The following is a 20330-nucleotide window of genomic DNA, read 5'->3' as shown; positions in this document are numbered from 1 at the left end:
ATCGTTGTGGCACCAGGATGGACATGTCATCTCAGGAATGGGAGGAGGCATTGAAATGGTTCGCGACTGGGAGGTGCAGTTGTTTGTTGCGAACCGAGCGTAGGTGTTCCGCAAAGCGGTCCCCAAGCCTCCGCTTGGTTTCCCCGATGTAGAGGAGGCCACATCTGGAACAGCCGATACAGTATACCACATTTGCAGATGTGCAGGTGAACATCTGCTTGTTGTGGAAGGTCTTCTTGGGTCCTGGGCTGGGGGTGAGGGGGGAGGTGTAGGGGCAGGTGTAGCATTTCCTGCAGTTGCAGGGAAAAGTGCCGGGTGTGGTGGGGCTGGAGGGGAGTGTGGAGCGGACAAGGGAGTCACGGAGAGAGTGGTCCCTCCGGAAAGCAGATAAGGGTGGGGAGGGAAAAATGTCTTTGGTGGTGGGGTCGGATTGCAGATGGCGGAAGTGTCGGAGGATGATGCATTGGATTCAACTGAGTTTCTGGATTAATAGTCTAGTGATAATACCACTGGGTCATCACCTCCTCCTTTATTTTGCTATCTGCAAAATGATGGAAAAATGAGAAATAATCAAGTGCTTTTTACCCGCTGGTTTGTTTTTGGTAAGAATTCTAATGTGTAATTGGTTCTTTAGCCTGCTTGATAACATCAGGAAATCCCTGAAGATGTCACCTATCTATATAACATCAAGAAAGGTGTTGCTGCAGGGATTGTTAGATCTTTGTGGGCAGCCTTCTTTGAAGTCAGCAGCAAGCATCTCTTCACTGCATGAGCAAAAAGCCTGAAATGACTTCTGGCCAAAAACAAACTGAAGGGTCTCTATAATAGATCTTTTATCATTAAGTTATGTGACTTCGTAACATCATAAATAATAAATACAGTGCAGTTATGCTTCTTTTAGAAGAAGAAACAATTACCTTATTAAAAAGACAGTTGAAGTCCACATGAACACATTCTCCTGTTAAAGAATCAAACAGAATGTTTTCTCCATGGCGATCACCTAGACCCAGAATGTAGCCAACCATTGACATTACAGCAACTGAACGGCAGTAAGCTGATCTACTGCTGTACCTAATTGGAAGAATTACAAGGTTAAAGTTTCAAAACAACATAACTCATCCATCAGAAAGCATTATGGTCAACTACATATATGATTTACGGCACATTAGTATTAAATACTAGTCTGAAAAATTAATTATTAACCATTCAACCATTACAACTTGACTGGGAATCTATCATTTTTCTAACTAATTAATCCAATCATCAATCTCATTATCTTCCCAAGATATGCAATAACTAATCCATTGTTCATGACCTCACAGGTGGTGTGTTTAACCTTTGTCCAAGCAGTGATTGATCCTCACAACCAAGCTAGCAAACTTTTATGGTAACTGAATCTGAAATGATTATGCAATACACCTAGTTCCCTTTATTAAAATAAACCACTCCTACAAAGAGTCATAAAGTTCGCTAAGGAGTGACCTAAAAATAAGAAGTGAGACAGATATCCTGAATCCCTTATTGTTCTTTTGAATTTAAGAAACTGACCATGAAGTTGGATCAGGGAAAGTCCTAAGGAACCATTCATGAAAGACAGCAGGGTGACGGGGCAGAAGCTGCTGCTTAAATACAGATAATTTCTCCTCCAAAGGCGCTTGCTTTGGCAGCATGCACTGACGCAGTTCTTTACCGATCATGTAAACACCTGTAAGAAACCATGGTCAAATCTTAGAATATCAGGAGCAATAACAAAATCAAAACACATTTGTCAAAATGTGTACACTTATGAATTTAGTATTACAATTGAAGAAATATTTAATGTATCTTTTGCGAATAATAACGAATTTAAAATCTTTCAATTCTGCTGTCTTGTGCTGAAAATTTATTTCATGTGAGCATAATCCTTCTCACTTTTTGGGAGAAATTAAGCCTACATATACAGATAGGAAATAGCACCATGCACCATTCAAGGTTCATGTCTCTGTGGTGATATTTAAGCCAAGTTATTCTCCCTCACCTTTCAAACATTGTCTTAAATTGCACTCTTCAATTTCTGACCAAAACACCAAGCTTCAGAACAAAAAATTACAACTTTGTCTGTACTGTGATATTGTGTGGGTAAGAAACGAAAGGGAGATTGGTGAAGTGTAGGGTTTGGAACAGGATACAGAGAAGCCAGGTGATACATTTGGCTCATTGACAAAATATACTGTGATGGCAACACAGTGATGTGAAATAAAATGTTACACTTGTACCAAACTCTTAAGAAAATGTGCATAAAACAGACAAGTTAAAAATCAAACACACTTTACAGATAATTACACACCAATCATGTTGAATCAGTGAATGATGCAACACAGCAAGAACAATTTTCCTGTGCAAGCTCTTTCAAAGAGCTATCCAATTCACCCCATTTTCTTGCCTTTTCCACAAAGCTTTTCCCCTTTATCCAACTGCCCTTTGAAAATTATTATTGAAGCAGCTTATTCCACTTTGGCAGGACATTTCAAACCATAACAGCACAATGATTAAAAAAACTTCCTTCTTGCTTCCAGTTGTTTTGCTAATTACCTTATATAGACTGTCTTCCATTTAGGCTTTTATCCATTAACAACTGTTCCTCCTCCTCGCTCAACCTAAGCAAAGCTACTTATTATTTTTGAACATCTCTGTTAAATCTTCCCCAATGTTCAAAGTAGATCACTCCAGCTTCTGTATCGCTCCATTTGTGCTACATTTCAAGTATGATTTGTGTAAAACAACTCTGCTTATTAACTAAGGACTTGCATCTTCCTTCAAGTGCACTGCCTAGAATTAGACACGATACTTCAGTTGTGGCATTGCCAGCATTTTGTAGAAGTTTACTTGCACTATTTACGGAACCAAGCATGCCTTATGTTTTTTTTCAAACTGCGTTCCTGCAGCCCGTTTAAAACTGTTCTACCTAGCTTATATTGCCATTAAATGTTTCCCTCTGCAGCAAAACTAATTTTAAAATACAAAGCATACAAGTTGTAATTTAGGTGTTGTATTTTCCATGTACCTCACAGCACATTTGAATTGATCACAGTGTATCAAACACAACAGCATCTAGTTATTGTAACTTCAACAAAACACAGTTCTGATATACTTAATCCTTACCTTTTTCTTTGTACAACTTATTCAGAATATGTCTTAATCCAGCGGTGTTGTTAACCCACTCAACTAGACCACACTCCTCATTCAGAGGAATGACTGCATACGTCCTGATGTGAAGTTCTCTCCTGCGAGATTCTGCATCTTTTCGTAAGCACTGTTAATCATCAGAAATCAATTGTCAACAAGGCGATGTTTAACAACATAGTCATTACTCAGCTGGCTAATATCAAAGCAGCAGATTCAAAATCAAAGACAAAAGTAATGGTTTTCAAACTTGTCTGTCAGTCATTCTTGAAATACTAACATGCTCCTGGGGACCACGAACATAACCAGCAAACACTGTTCAGCTAAAAGAATATAGGGCCAACAATATGGAAAATGTTTTATAAATAAACTCATAACAGCAAAGGAAATAATTAATGAGAAAGTCAACAAGTACAGAAATTTGATGATCATGAGGACACCAGCCTGTATATCTGTGGAAACAGTTGGCAGAAATGCCCACGTATAGCTCGTTCTTTCACATATTTTACTCCATTGATTTAATTTCCAGAAAAGATTCACCAAAAATTACTAAACTTTCAAGGAAAAAGAACTTCTGAAGTCCCTTCTTTATCTACACCACCCAGATCACATAACAAATCTCCATCAAATCAGCCTAACATTAAAATCTATATTTTTCAGGCTGGCCACTTATATTTGACAATTTACATTCTCAGCCTTGTAACCTCCTAAACAAAAAATGAAAGAACTGTAGATGCTGGAAATCAGAACAAAAAACAGAAATTGCTGGAAAAGCTCAGGAGGTCAAGTAGCATCTGCAGGGAGAAATCAGAATTAACATTTCGGGTTGAGTGACACTTTTTCAGAAGGGTCACTCAAGGGGAAACATTAACTCTGATTTCTCTCCACAGATGCTGCCAGACCTGCTGAGCTTTTCACTTCTGTAACCTCTGAAGCAGCAAGACTGCTAGAGTAGTATGCAATTTATTTATGTGAACATGGAGGATTTTTAAGACTACTGGGCTTTTCAAGCGAATTTTGACAATAATATGAAACAAAAGCTATTATAAAATCCTGTGTATAACACCCAAACTGCCAATCACATCCTTCCTTATAAAAATAATTCATCCATAATGACATAAGGGCTAGGTCATTTTATTTAGATGGTGGTAAAGTTCACATATTCGCCCTGTGAAGCATTCATGAAACACTGCGTTGAGATCTAATTTATCTCATGAACACTTTGCAAGATTTTCAAATGTGCATTAACTTAAAAATACAAGATACTTCAACTTTCCAGTAATCATATCGGCTTTTTAAATACCGTACCTTATTAATTAGCGAGTTAAATTCCATGAGGCGACAATCCTTCCTGAGATCATCTTTGGGTTTACACATCATAATGTAGGATTTTCCATCAGAACCCTTAAGATTGATTTTCTTTGGCTTCTGAAGAGAGGCTAGGATCTCCACCTAACAGAAGAATAGGTGAAAACATCAGGATGCAATGTTCAGTAAAATACGAAAATCTGTATCATCACAAAATATGCAATGATAAGTCACCATATTATTAAATGATGATACATGAAAAATGTTGGTCTTGATAGATTTCCAAAGCCCTAGGCATAAAATTGTATAAGATGTACTTTATAATCTCTTCAACCAAGATTTTACAAAAATACAAATTTTACTCCCTATTCCCAAAGTTCACAGATCTCCATAGACCATTTGACCTGACGGATCTATACTGGTGTTTATGCTGTACTTGAGCCTCCTCCCAATCCTCTTCATCTAACACTATCACATTGCCTTCTATTTCATTCCCCTCCTTGTGCTTATCTAGCTCTCCTATAAATCTATCTATGCCATTTGCCTCAAGAACTCCTCTGGTCCACATTCTTATCACGCCTTGGGTAAAAAAGGCTCTTCTGAATTCTCTTTTATATTTTCTAGTGGCTAACTTGCATTTATATATCTCTGCTTTTGGTCTTCCCTACAGCTCAGAAAATACATTATTAAAACCCTTCCTTCCTAACTGTAAAGACCTCGATGAGGTGACCCTTCAGCGTTTTATTTTCCAGAGAAACCTTTCCAGGTAAATAGATCCTCCCGGTTCTGGTACCGTTATCAAAAACCTTTTTATACCTTCCCCAGTCACTCCATATTCTTTTTACAATACAGAGTCTGACTGCCCTTCAGCTCTGTCCATTTTATTCCTTTGGTTACTCCTCCGAGAAGCACCTAGGTGTATTTTATTACGTTTTAGATTCTACATAAATGCAAATTATTTTTGGATGTAATTTACTCCAATAACTTGCATTTACACATTATTTTTAACAAGCTTCCATTAATTCCTCAAGCCCCAAGAAGAAGTGGTGCCAGCATTAAACTGAAAACCTTAGAAGATGTTTTTGAAAACAGTGAGAGTACAATATCAGGAGATATGGGCCTGGAAAGAAAATTCCACATTGCAGAAGTAGTAGCCAAGGTCTCTTCATAGATGTTTACAAGACTAACTTTCATTATGTCAGTACATTTTTGGATACACTCCCTGCTTGACTTTATTGGTGCATCAGAACAAAATTCAAGCCAAAGGTCACAGACATATTCAGGGTCATCCAATAGAACATGGCAGGCACAAAAATAGAAATTGATGGAAAAGCTCAGCAGATCTGGCAGCACCTGTACAGAGAAATTAGAGTTAATGTTTCAGGTCGAGTGACCCTTCCTCAGAACATTACATCTTGTGGACGTTCTGTAAATCTAGCTGGTCCCAATTAACTAACGTACTGTGCATGACCATTCATACCCAATCTTGTTCCAAATGTAGAAGGCATATAACTTGTCATAACAATCCAAACAAATGTTTGCATCAACATCATGAACAAGCATAACAAAAGAGAGACATGACAAATAAAAACTGTAGAAATCACTGACAAATTAGTTACCAGTGAGGATATTTGCAGTGGCAAAAAGAGAACCTGAAGTTGATAGCTGAAAAATTACGCTTGATGCAAAACTGATTGTTAAACTCAAGTAGTAAGCAGCAATCTCCATTCACGGAGGAGTGATTTACTTGAATAGGAAAAAAACACATTGTTCGTGTGAAAAGCAAATAATCTAAAAACTTGGGTTGGCACAAGTCAATAGTTGATGCAGCACTGACTGGCTTCATAATTTGAAGAAATGATATGTTGTTTAGAATGATCATTAGTAGGGCCATCATTGTCACAACCACAATAATTGAGATTCCTGGCATCTGAGCACTGCATGGTATGTTTACAAGAAAAGAACATTTTTAATATCAAGGAGATTGGTCCATTTTACCAGTTGTTCCAAAAAGGCTTAAAAGGGAGAAATGTTCAGGTGAAAATTTGGGAAAGTTATTTTTCAAAAATATGCAAGCTACCAATAATGTTCAACAGCAACATGAAGTAGGTGATACAGGTTTTCAAAGAATGCTTTAAACTTACGGCAATTGTGATGTACATTTGCAGTATGTCGGTAATATTTGTAAACTTGGATTAAAAGGTTGTTGACTTGCTTGCTGAGCTGGCTTGTTTTCGCTCAGACGTTCTGTCACCATGCTAGGTAACATCATCAGTGAGGCCTCCGAAGAAGTGATGTTGTTCTACTCTGCTCGGAATTTATACTGTCAGGTCTGTTATGGTGAGGAGTGTCATTTCCGGTTTTGATCTATACGGGTTTGTATATGGGGTCTAATTCTATATGTTTGTCGATTGCATTATGGGTTGAGAACCATGCCTCTAACAATTCCCGTGCATGTCTGTGTTTGGCTTGGGCTACTATGGTTACGTTGTCCCCGTTAAACTGATGGCTTTCATTGTCCGAGTGTACCGATATTAAGGAAAGTTTGTCATGTTGTTTTGCTGCTGGCTGATGTTTGTGTATTCTGATGGCTAGTTTCCTTCCTGTCTGTCTGATGTAATGTTTGTGGCAGTCGTTGCATGGTATTTTGTAAACTACGTTGGTTCTGCATGTTGTGGGAATGGGGTCTTTAATTCTTGTGAGTGTTTGTCGTAGAATGGCTATGGGTTTGTGTTCTACCGTGATTCCTAGTGGTCATAGGAGTGTTGTTGTCAGTTCTGATATGTTCTTGACGGAGGGCAGTGTGGCCAGTGTGTTAGAGCGTACTGTGTCCTCTTGTTGTTGTCTAGACACCCACAACCTGAGCTACAAATCTTCGCTAAAACTTTAAACTTGGATTCAAAAGTAGAGAAAAAAAGTGTTAGTTTTCAATTCTTTGGAAGTAACTTCTATAAAAAACGGTGAATTCAAACAGAGCTTCCAAGAAAGCATGTGATTTAAGTTGAATAATTCGAGCAGCTACCTAGGGAGTTAATTGTTTAATGTTTACAGTGTTCAGAAGAACAATTTCATCACAGCTGAAAGTTAGTTCTGTTTTGTCAGTCTCCAGGCCATTAGAGCTGAAAGAAGCCTTAAACTGATTTAGCAGTTTTTTTCTTAGAGTTAGTAAGAAATGTCAGTGAATCAGCCTGTACGTCTTAGGGAGAGACAGTAACTGACAGAATCACATCTGGTGAATGTACCAGAAGTCACTGAAAATAAATGTTTATAACCTTGTTAGCTGAGCACAAAGAATTGAAGTGAAAATGGGACTAATACTCCACTTGGTTTGCGTGTTTATAAAGGGTATCAACAGGAAATGGGTTGAATTTTTTTTTGTTATGCTGAAATATTTCTAAGTTGTCTTATATTTTCTGTTGTGTAACAAAATTTTGTTCTTTTATTAAAAAGTACGTTGGTGGTCTCTTCTAAATATGTTCATTGACGGACATCCATGGTAAACAAATTGCACCAAGTACAACTTATGGTCCATCAAGCTTGGTTTCTCTCAGAAATTTGACTTGTCCTGCATTCCCAACATCTGGGATCACAACACAATACAGAAGAGAAATGCTATCTGAATTACACATAATTATTCTTCTCATGCAGAAGGTGTGTAGCATGCTGCATCAACAAAGGTCATCAATGAGGACTAACGTTATGAAACAAGAGCAATTTGACACTTACCATGTCATCAAAACCAGCAATGTAGGCCCAGTGACCAGGGAAAGGGTCATGGTTTGCATGAGTGCCTGCAGTTGATGGCAGAGTGGGAGTCATCACTGATTGTAAAGGAATGAGGATTTCACTGAAAGCAGGCTCTTCTACCAGTCGTTTTAGCAATTTGAAGTGAACGCTCATGCTTAATGTTGTGGTATTTCCATCCACCTACAAACAAAAATATTGGAAAAATGCCATTAAAATATTTTAAATGCTGCAACATATTTTAGAATGTGAACCTTTTAGTTAGTCTGCAAAAATTCTAACAAGAGCAAATTAAGAAGGAACAAGTGTCAATAAGATTACATGTTAAAGATCAAAATTAGGAACATAGACATAGGAGTAGGTTATTAAACCCCCTCCACCTCCCCAAGACAGTTCTGCCATTCAGTCACATGATGTCCAACCTTTGACCGAACTAGCTGCCTTTGGCCCCTATTCTTTGATAGATTTTTTTATTAACTGGTTACCAATCTTAGGTTTTCAATTAATAATTGCAAGAAGAATCAACAGCCATTTATAGAAGGCAGTTCCAAACTTTTTCTCTGAAAAAAAAAGTCTTTCACAACAGAGCAGTTCCTCTGATATCAACTACATGACAAATATTGACAAAACACAATGTAACTCAGGCTTTGTACACTGGCTCTAAACAGCTCTAAAAACAACTTTCCAACGTCATGAGAGATTTCCTCACAAGAACTGAAGATAGATTGTAGAATTATCTTAAAATAATTGTCAAAGTTGATCACGTCACCATTTTGACACAACAGCACATTTGGAAATAAATATCATATATATATAATGATATATTAAAGCATGTACCGATTTGTTGCACAATTCCAGTAACTTTTCAGTGAGACGAGTAGCATCTCCTATAAACTTGCCAAAACAGCTCTTATCATTAATGGCCTTCTGAAGAATTTCCTTGCACCTGGTAACTCTTGTCGCATAAGATGACTGTTAAAACAAAACACTTGTCATGTAAGCATTAATATTTACTTCATTAACAAAATGGAAAAAAACAGCGAAACTAGCAAATCGTTTCACGCTTATTTTCGATGTGCAAACTGGCTTTGTTTCCTCAATACAGGACTAAAATTGTACAAGCTCCCAAAAACACTTGATCAAGACTTAAACTTTCAGGTGCTACTTCCAATAAAGTCCTTTGGTGAAAATTAAGTTTTGTTATAAAAATGGTAAAATGGCATTTCATTTAAGTTACTTGGTGATTTCTCTCAGCGTCCCTCAAAATAGAAATTTAAATTAAACAGAAACCATCATCTATAAAAGGAGATGACCTTAAACATTGAATTTTTTTTGGAAGAACAGATTTTCTTGGAAAGGTCTATGAAATTTTTTTTATTTGTTCATGGGATGAGGGCATCACTGGCTAGGCCAGCATTTATTGTGCATTCCTAATTGCCCAAAGGGCAGTTCAGAGTCAACTACACTGCTGCAGGTCTGGAGTCACATGGAGGCCAGACCAGGTAAGGATGTCAGTTTCCTTCCCTAAAGGACACTAGTGAACCAGACAGGTTTTCTTGGCACTGAATTTATAGTTATCATTTGAGTCTTAATCCCAGATTTTTACTGAGTTCAAATTCCATCATATGCCGTGGCGGGATTTGAATCCAGGTCCCCAGAACAGTTCTGAAGAAGAGTCACTGGACCCGAAACGTTAACTCTATGATGTTTCTTCACAGATGCTGCCAGACCTGCTGAGCTTCCAGCAACTTCTGTTTTTGTTCCTGATTTACAGCATCCGCAGTTCTTTCGGTTTTTATTTCCTCAGAATTATTACCTGGATCTCTGGATTAACAGTCCAGTGATAATACGTGATAATACCACTGCGCTATCACCTCCACTATTTTGGGCAACCATTCATCTGAGAATAAGTTATTCAGCTTTGCTTAGGAAATTTTATTAAATGTCTTTTGAAAGTGCAGTCACATCACATCAACTGCATTACCCTTGTCTGCTACCTCATCAAAATACTCAATCCGTTTTGGTACCCTCATACAGGAAAAGTGTGAATGCACTGCAAGTAGTTTAGAGGTATACTGGATATTTTGAAAGAGCAGTTTGTTATATAAGGAGAGGTTAGACAGGCTGGGCTTGCTTCTGCTGGATTTTAGAAGAGTGAGGGGTGACTATATTGAAGGGTATTAGATCCTGAATGGTCTTGACAAGGTGGACGATGAGAGGGAATTTCCTCTTCTGGGTCAGTCAGAATGGGGGAGCATTGTTTTAAGATTAGGGGGTCATTCTTTCAGGACAGAGATAAGGTGATTTTCTTTATCTCTGAGGATTCTGTGCTTTTCAAACACTCTGCTTCAGAAGGTGGTAGAGATCCGGCCACTGAATATTTTCAAGGCAGAGCTGGACAAATTCTTGTTGGGCATTGGAATCAGTGGCATAAATGAGAATGTGGAATTCAAAATACTAACAGATCACCAAGATTTTATTAAATGACAAAGCATGTCCGAGGGGCCAAACGGTCAACTTCTGCTCCTGTTTTCTTTTTATTTATATTTATGAATATGATTTGTCTTTAACAATCTGTGCTGGTTTTCTTCATTTAAACCAAACTTGTCCAAGCAACTGTTAATTTTGTCAGAGATTTTCTTTTAGAAAGCTTTCCCAAAATCGATGTTAAACGGACTAGATTGAAGTTTTTGAACTCATCCTTACATCCCATTTTGACCTAAGGCGTAATAATTGCAATTCTCCTCTGACGCACTCTGTAATGAGTGAAGATTGGAAGATTATGGCCAGTTCCTCTGAAATTTGCTACCTTACTTCCCTCAGTATTCTGAGTTGTATCCCGACTGATCCTGGTGACTTAGCATTTTTAAGTATAACTAGCTTTTTACCAACTTGTCTTTACTAATTTTTAGTCATTGAACAATATTAAAGCAGTTCATTGAATTTTAAACAGAAATACATCTTCCTAGCTGTTATTCAGTCCACCAGATCGACTAGCAATAATACTCCAGGCGCGAGTCTTCTTGCATTTTCTCATGCTATCAACTTATCCTTTATTTTTGTTGGGACATGAGCTTTGCTGGCCAGGTCAGCATTTATTTCCTGTTCCTAATCATCCTGGAGAAGGTGGTGTGAGTTGCCTCCTTGAAGGTATACTCACAGTGCTGTTAGGAAGGAGGTTCCAGCTATTTTACCTAGTGACAGGAAAGGAATACATCTATGCTACTTAACTGAACGACTCAATGTGATACTGTATCCTACATCCTTACCTTTCTCTGATTATAAATAACACTATTCATTTAAAAGTTATACATGAAATACTATCATCCAATTACCTTGCAAACAGCTGTCATCATCCACATAGCCTGCTGAGGATAAGCCAGGAAAACCTTGACGATGATGCCCTTCAGACGAGCAAACACATCATCATGAAAATGGCATATTCGTGAAATCAGCTGTGAAAATGCGGTCAGAAACTGGTAGGGAGCCAGGTGGTTCGTGTGATCCTCTATCACCTTGTTAATCTTTTCAAGATCTGTTCTCATGGCAATACGATCAGCCGTACGTCCAGGTGCTGCATAGAAAAAGATCTTTGATCAAACTATTCAAAAAATTATGAAAGTATTTGCTGTGAGAAGGCAGACATCAACATTTATATAAATTCAAGTATTATTACCTTTCTCCAACTCGTAGGCTTTTGCTCCATAATCGAGCCACAGTGATAACATTCTAGGCATTGACTGGTAGATGAACTGATTTCCAAACCGCAGTGAACTGTCATTTAATATTAAAAAATACATTATGCATTACATATATACAGCATTAACTAAATAATTTCATATATTAATTCACTGTGTATTTCAATTTGTGTACATTACCAGCATAACATAAGTATATGTCTAGGGGTCAGTTAATGAACAAAATTAAACAAAAACAAAAAAAAAACGATTTGTGACCTTGATCATCTGTACATTCATTCTGTAGTACAGAATGCTTTTTGAACACATACTTAGGAGTTCACAATGTTCAGTAAATATTTTTAAGTGTTTGCATGACTCAATTGATTACACTTTCATTGACTCAGCAGTTTGTAAATGCAGATCGCACACTCCAGGAGTTAAGCATAAACCAAGGTTCTTGCTTGTCCTCTCAGATGAGCATAATGATGCCATAGCACTTTTTTCAAAGAGCAGGAGAGAGCTTTTATCTGGTGTCATTGTCAATATTCACAGTTCAATCTCAAGCTCAAACCAGATCAACTGCTCAGTATCGCGTGCTTGTTTACAGGACCTCGTTGTGCACAAATTGCTTGCTTAGAAAATAAAAATAACTACAACTCAAAAGCAAATCATTCACTGTGAAGTATTTTGCACATCTCAATGACATGAATGACGCGAAATGTACATCTTTTTCTTTTTCAAAAACTGGCTTGTTTCAGGATTGGCAACTTGGAGTTTTACAAAATACACAAAAACAAATGTAAAATTAGTGCCGGAGGAGAAAAATGTAAAAAAGAAATATTACACATTGTAAAAGACAGCTTTTTTTCATTGTTCCACAGAGAATATTTATTTCATAAAATTCTTACAATAAGTTATTAAATTAAAATAATAAAAAGTCATTAATTTTAGTTTACTATGACAAACTCTGAGAGTTAACTGAAATTGCAAAGCAAGAGTGGGCATTCTTGGAAGTAATAAAAGACAAAAACAATGTAGTTTGTCCCTCAGACTTTAGAAACATGGGGATTCACTGCTGAGCTCTAAAAAAGGAGCAATTTGTTTTTAAAAGACCTTGTGTATTCTGTTAAGGAAATGAAATCTTCCAATTTAGAATTTAGGTCAAACTGGCTTATAAACAAATCTTCTTCCAATCAGAAGATATGCGCACCAACTTTTCAAGTCAACCTTTCTTGAAATATTTAAATTAGAATAATGCAGCCCTCCTGCTGTTCGAGGACTTTCACCATTTTAGTATTTACACTTGTTTCAGAATCACTGTGATTATCACCATAAACTATATGTTTCCTCAAATATCCGATATGTGGTGGTGGTTGGGGGTATGGCAGGCGGAAGAGAGAGACAGGGTGAGAGAGAGAGGAGAGAATGGGGCAACATGGATTCTCAGCATCCCATTGAAGTGGGTGAATTTGGATGTTTGAGAATTAAGCCATTAAAAATATTAATTCTGTCCCCAACCCATAAACCTCTGGTTTTACTGGGGGGTTGGTTGGGAGTGGGAGCATGACTGCTCTCTAAGAAGTGGGTTGGTTACTTAAATATTATAACATGACTACATGCCTTCCGACTCCTTGATTTCAAATTCAACTCTGGTAAGCCAGCTTTTCTAGAAACCTAGCTTCTGGTCTTCTAGATCCAAGAGACATACTCTCTAGCAATGCCTACATCTCATGAATTAATGAAAAATGTTTGGTTGTAACACCCAGTCCCAGAAGTGGAACTGACTAGTCTTTAGGGTACACAAATGTAAAAAAAATACCATTCCAAACATTACTCTGTTCATACTGAAAACACAAAATCAAATACTTTAATTCACATTCTCAATTTGTTCATGAAGAATATACTGCAATTAATTAGCCATAGTACATTGAGAGCCCGAGGGATCTATATTTCTGTTGGAGAGAGAGAAATGGTTGTATAGCTTGGGGCCACCACCGCACATCAAGCCTGGGACCAGGTAAAAGGATGGGCCTCCATGATCTACCACAGACTATATGAGGATTGAACCAACAGTGTGCACCACACACTGTCCAGCCAAGCAGAATCTTCACTGAATTCAGACACCTACGTGCCAAAATGAAGGACAATGTAGCGAATCAAATCTCCCTGCTTCTCTATCTTGTTGTCAGTCACCATGGGCATCAATTTGTCATAATACTTTGCCAAGTAAAAATGTCCATCTTCCCAATCTGGTAACAAAGTGGTTACTTCCTGCAAACATGGAAATTGATTTGTTAAACTAAAGGATGGGCCAAGAAAATACTTAAGTGTTCTTTTAAAAAAATCTGCAAACTATCAATCTTGAAATAGCTGTAAGAAAAATAAGGCACATAAACATTGTCATATATTCAATCTTTATGAAATGGAACAATGATCTTCATCAGAGCCAAAGAAATTTTTCAGAACTAAACTAATGCATGACAGTCCTGATTGTTTCAATTTGTTGACAATTTTAATTGTTAAAATACTATACTATAAAATATACTATGAAATATACTATTAAATATACTATGAAATTTTAAATGTTACAAGTCCATGCCTCCAATTTTAAAATCATATTTTCTATTTCACACCATTGTTTAACTTTCCATTACAGGTATTCACCAATGTAGTTCTTGAGGAAGATGAATTCTTTGGCCAAGCTCCTCAGTGAGCTAAGGGATTCTCCTTTACAATTTATCTTACTCATGAGAAAAATAAATCCCAATAGTTCAGCAGAGATTGGAAGTTTGTTGTTTGAGGAGAAGCAAATAAAATCTCCAGTCACATATTTATTTCTAATTTTACAAGAGCTGCAAATAATTTTGGAAGACTGGAGGTCTTTCACTATATTGGTATTAATGTTTGTTTCAGAATCATTGTGATATAAACATAAACTGTACTTCAGTTACCTTATATTTTTTCATAACTGCATTGCTTTCAAAGTTAGCTGTTTCTTCCATAAAACGTCCAACCAACAGCACAGCTTTCCCCTTTATTAAACAGCTTTTATCATCACTCATTTCTGTTTCGGTATCTCCAAAACACAACTCTACACCTTTCTGCAGGACTATCAAAGCTTGGTGAACATCCCCCTAGAAAAAAATTCAAAGCAATTTTGTTGCACAGGATTAAATAGTTAATTATAATCAAGAGGAATTAGTTTATCCACAAAAGATTTAAACTGATTTTTGAAATTGAGAGATTGACATGCTGTCCTTTCACCCACAGATTCTACACTTCATTCTCGTCCTGACTTAAAGGATAAACCTATTCTCTGTAGCAATATTCCAAAATAAATACTTAGCAAACATGAATGTTCAGCACAAAACTGATCCTGAGTAGCAGAAACCAACGATGTCACTCTTAAGTGAACTGAGAATCACTGTTGTGGAAAACTTGGAATTTGTTCTAGTTTGAGATTTTCTAAGAAGAATGGTGTTCAAATAAGAACCGCTGGATTTTTTAAAATGGAAAAGTGAAATCTGAATTAATCCTCGCTGTTATCTTGTTATCAGTCACCATGGGCATCAATTTGTCATAATACTTTGCCAAGTAAAAACGTCCATCCTTCCAATCTGGTAACAAAGTGGTTGCTTCCTGCAAGCATGGAAATTGATTTGTCAAATTGAAGGATGAGCCAAGAAAATAATTAAGTGTCCTTTAAAACAAAAATCTGCAAACTGTCGATCTTGAAATAATTGTAAGAAAAGTAAGGTATACAAAAGTTGTCATATATTCAATCTTTATGAAATGGAACAACGATCAATAAAGAAATAGTTTAACAACTGCCAACCACAGTAGTCATTCCATTTTTGTACTCATAAGAGAACATATGTAAAATTACAGTGATCAGGTGATCTGGACACACATCTGCAGAGTAACACTTGTGATGACTCACTGGTTCAGTACACTGCAAATCGAGCCCTGCCATTCCCAGAATTGTCACAAAGATAAAACAGTTTATAAAGTAAGCAAGGTTTGTTAAATTACCTGATTTTCAGACTCAGACTGGTAGAAAGCACAGACCAGATTTTTGATTGAACAAGAATCACTATTTAATACAAGTAATTAGACTCTAGTTACAGGCAGTTATAAACAGCATATAACAGTCCTAATTAAAACTCTAATCATCTTATAAACTCCCGCTCACACACAGACAGACAAACTGACAGGGTGAATAAGTAATGGATTGAGGGGGAAAATGGGAAAAACAGTTCAGTAGTCTTTGTTTCCAAGGTTCCATTATTGAGACCATCCTTATGACCCTTCTGGTTGGCTGCATATTCAGTCATCTTTCTTTGAATGCTTCCACTGGTTGGTAAGGGGTGGCTACTTCACTCATAAAAAAGTACCTGACTTATTTTTTAAAAGTAACAGATTACTGAACTGTTGTAGGCAAGATAAACTGCTTATCCTGAGGTTTACAGAGAGTTTTGACTGCAGAGAACAGAGCATCCACTTATGAGCTGGGGATGAACGCTTCTCTCTCCCTCTCTGTAATTTATTCCAGCTCCAAGTTGTTCCAACCAAATAGTTTCTGACAGGCAGAAAAGTCTTGGTTATTGATAACTGGTCACTAGTCCATAGACCAATCAAATTCTTTGGCAGCAAAACTGCATCTGTACACCCACCTCGCTACCAACTTGTCTACAACTCAAACTTCAATGACTGCTTGATTAAACAGTTATTTATGCCGACATGGGATTTTCAAAGCTGCAGCCACTCTACTGAACACTGGGTTTAAAACAGCTCTCTCTCATTTTAGTCTACAGTTTTTAAAAACATAAAAATAAAAAAAAAGTATGGCCCTTACATATTTTAGAGTAGATCAGTTTCAGACTCATTTTGAAAATAGGAAGTGTTAACATTGAGTTAAACAAATGTGAACATCCACCTCTCCTCTAACTTTACTCTTCATTATTTGAAATTATGAAAACTACATATGTATATGACTAATTACAAAAATGAAAATCTCAAGAAGGCAATTGACATAAATACATCAATCAATAATCTAATAAATTACTTGCCTTAGCTGTAGCTAAGAATGAGCAGAAAAATTACAGAAAATGGGGAAACAGGATTGCAGTAGAACTATCAAACCTAGGCTTCCAATGAGGATTTCAACAATGCTGGATTGAGATGGGTGCAAAAGCAGCTTATTTTAGATGTACAGTTAAATTTTCAATTGGATTAAGAAAGCACTGTATCTGATCACAATTTAGTTTATATAATCCACAAAGAAGGCCTACCTATCGACTCATCATCAGCATCTTCTTTCTGGAATAACCTTAGATTACTAGTCATTACTGATTGTTGCGAACATCTGAGAGTCTAACTTGCAGTAAATTCAACTTTCCTTTCCTTAGAACTCTATGGGAAGCTGGAGAAGTGATTGCTGGGCCCTTGTTGAGATACTTGTATCATCGATTGCCACAGGTGAGGTGCCACAAAACCGGAAGTTGGCTAATATGGTGCCACGACATAAGGAAAAGCCAGTGAACTATGGACCAGTGAGCCTGACATCATTGGTGGGCAAGCTGTTGTAGGGGATTCTGAGGGACAGGATTTACACATATTTGGAAAGGCAAGGACTGATTAGGGTGCACATGGCTTTGTGCATGAGCAGTCGTGTCTCACTAACTTGATTTAGTTTTTTAAAGAACAGGCAAAGAGGTCTGATGAAGGCAGAGCAATGGATGTGGTCTATATGGAATTCAGTAAGGTGTTTGACAAGGTTCCGCATGGTGGACTGGTTCATAAGGCTAAATCACATGGAATACAAGGAGATCTAGCCATTTGGATACAGAACTGGCTTGAAAGTAGGACACAGAGGCTGGTGGTGGAGGGTTGCTTTTTAGACTGGAGGCCTGTGACAGCAGTGTGCTGCAAGAATCGGTGCTGTGTCCATTGCTTTTTGTCATTTATATTAGTGATTTGGACGTGAACATACGAGGTATGGTTAGTAAGTTTGCAGATGACACAAAAATTGGTGGTGTAGTGGACAGCTTTGAAGGTTATCTCAGGGTACAAAGGGATCTTGATCAGATGGGCTGATGGGCCGAGGAGTGGCAGACGGAGTTTAATTTAGATAACTGCTGTATTTTGGAAAGGCAAATCACAGCAGGACTTACACACTTAATAGTAAGGTGCTGGGGAGTGTTGCTGAACAAAGAGCCTTGAAGTGCAGGTTCGTAGTTCCTTGAAAGTGGAGTCCCACGTAGACAGGGTAGTGAAGAAGGCATTTTGTACTATTTCCTTTATTGCTCAGTGTGTTGAGTATAGGAGTTCGATGTCATGTTGCAGTTGTACAGGACATTGGTTGGGCCACTTTTGGAATACTTCATTCAATTCTGGTCTCCCTGCTGTAGGAAAGATGTTGTGAAGCTCGAAAGGATTCAGAAAAGAATTTCAAGGATGTTGCCAGGGTCAGAGGGTTTAAGCAATAGAGATTGGCTGAATAGGCTGGGGATATTTTCCCAGAGCATCAGAAGCTGAGGGGTGACGTTATAGAGGTTTATAAAATCATGGGGGGCATGGACAGGGAGAATAGACAAGGTCTTTTCCCCTGGGCAGTGGAGTCCAAAACTGGAGGGCATAGCTTTAAAGTAACAGGGCAAATATTTTCAAGGGACCCGAGGGGCAACTTTTTCATGTAGAGGGTGGTGCGTGTGTGGAATGAGCTGCCAGAGGAAGTGGTGGAGGCTGGTACAATTACAACATTTAAAAGGCATCTGATGGGTACATGAATAGGAAGGGTTAGAAGGATATGGGCCAAATGCTGGCAAATGGAACTAGATTAATTTAGGATATCTGGTCAGCATGGACAAGTTGGACCAAAGGGTTTGTTTCCAAGCTGTACCTCTCTATGATTCTATGACATCGCTAAAGTAATGTTTGCAAATGGTATCATCCTGTCAATATTAAACATACCTTGGACCAAAGCCACTTTGCTCTTTCTATGTAAAGCTCAGGTAATTTGGATTCTCCTGCATTTAAGAGAGCATTGTATGCAGTTTGGTGATGACCTGCTTTCCTGGCAACTCTGGCACTTTGCAGCCAACATTCTCCAACCAGTTCACTGTAGTCTGTCCTATTTACAATCACACAGATTAAAGTCAATACTTGGTAAACAGAATTAGAAAACAATAATTTTACCATCTCTTAAAAATAACTTCAAATTCTTACAATTCCACATAAAAGAAAACAGTTTCCCTTACCTAGATACCATTCCCTACATGATAAACCCACTTCCAGGCCTCTGTTAATACCAATAAACACAGAATGCTGGAGTAACTTGCAGGTTTGGCAGCATCTGTAGAGACAGAAACAGGGTTAACGTTTTGAGTTGAGTATGACTCTTCCTCAAAACTGAAGACTTTTTGAAGAAGAGACATACTGGGCTCGAATCTCTCTCCACAGATGCTTCCAGACCTGCCGAGTATCTCCAGCATTCTCTGTGTTGTTTCAGATTTCCAGCATCTGCAGTATTTTGCATTTATTCTCTGTTAATACAACACAAGTTAATTGAGATTTTCCAATAGCATCACAGCAGAGTTTGTAGAAAGACTTGGTTGAGTCCTGGAATGCATGTATGGCCATTCTGGAATTTTAGAATTAATTTCACATCTGATTTTACCTGTTTGCACAGCTTGAAGCACTACTTAGAAAGAATTTAAGTAGAACACTGGGGGATACAGATGCTATATTATTGTAATATGCAATGACCCAGACTTCAGAAAGGCTTTCCTAACTTAGCAAACCACTACCACATTGTAAATGCACCATTTCTAGACTAAACATTTCAGTATATAAAATTATAAATAAGATATGTCAACATACGTTTTATTGACATGGAGCAATGCTCTGCGTAGCGCCAAGATGGGCTCCTTAGCCCGAAAGGAATTTTGAGTCATTTCTAGCCGAGCCTGCCAGTTGAGAGGATGTTCATGTTCTTTTTGATGTTTCCGAGATTCCCAGTGAAGCAATCCTCTGACACTGTGCTCCAGCTCACACAACATATGTAATCTGAGTGAAGAAAAATTACTCAAAATTAGGATTGTATTAATATGGTTGGAACAAAAATATCTAAAGTGAGGTCAATCCTAATAGTACCTGACAATGTACTCATAACCTCGCTGATAGGACCCTCGTTCAAAACTTGCTGCAGAGAGGGGCACAATCTGTTCTGCTCGAGTAACCTGCAATTGTTCATAAAAACCCTCTGCATTGCTCTGCTTAGCAACAAGCAACAATTGTCCAAGTCTCACACTCCAAGAACAGGATTTCCCCTCTAAAAGAAAATAAATTATTACAGCTGATCTTACACAAGGTCAAAAGACATATTTCACAAGAGTCACTTAAAAGGTATGGCGCTGGTGTACACTGCCAATATTG

At 37.7% G+C, this 20330-nt stretch overlaps 1 protein-coding gene across 1 annotated transcript in view; it reads right to left on the bottom strand.

Moving 5' to 3' along the window:
- Positions 1-20330, bottom strand: part of atr (ATR serine/threonine kinase) — a gene marked incomplete at its 5' end in the record, with an annotated part of 51634 nt that overhangs the window by 5653 nt on the left and 25651 nt on the right. The window contains 13 exons of the mRNA XM_020533204.2: positions 918-1071; positions 1549-1705; positions 3142-3292; positions 4471-4614; positions 8197-8397; positions 9052-9186; positions 11550-11788; positions 11891-11988; positions 14023-14165; positions 14846-15028; positions 18867-19026; positions 19776-19961; positions 20049-20226. Of these exons, the coding sequence (XP_020388793.2) occupies positions 918-1071; positions 1549-1705; positions 3142-3292; positions 4471-4614; positions 8197-8397; positions 9052-9186; positions 11550-11788; positions 11891-11988; positions 14023-14165; positions 14846-15028; positions 18867-19026; positions 19776-19961; positions 20049-20226 (2129 nt within the window). The remainder of the gene's footprint in view (positions 1-917; positions 1072-1548; positions 1706-3141; positions 3293-4470; positions 4615-8196; positions 8398-9051; positions 9187-11549; positions 11789-11890; positions 11989-14022; positions 14166-14845; positions 15029-18866; positions 19027-19775; positions 19962-20048; positions 20227-20330) is intronic.

This window comes from Rhincodon typus, chromosome 13 (genome assembly GCF_021869965.1).
Source record: "Rhincodon typus isolate 14 chromosome 13, sRhiTyp1.1, whole genome shotgun sequence".
NCBI lineage: Eukaryota > Metazoa > Chordata > Chondrichthyes > Orectolobiformes > Rhincodontidae > Rhincodon > Rhincodon typus.
This window is presented reverse-complemented; position numbering and strand designations above follow the sequence as displayed.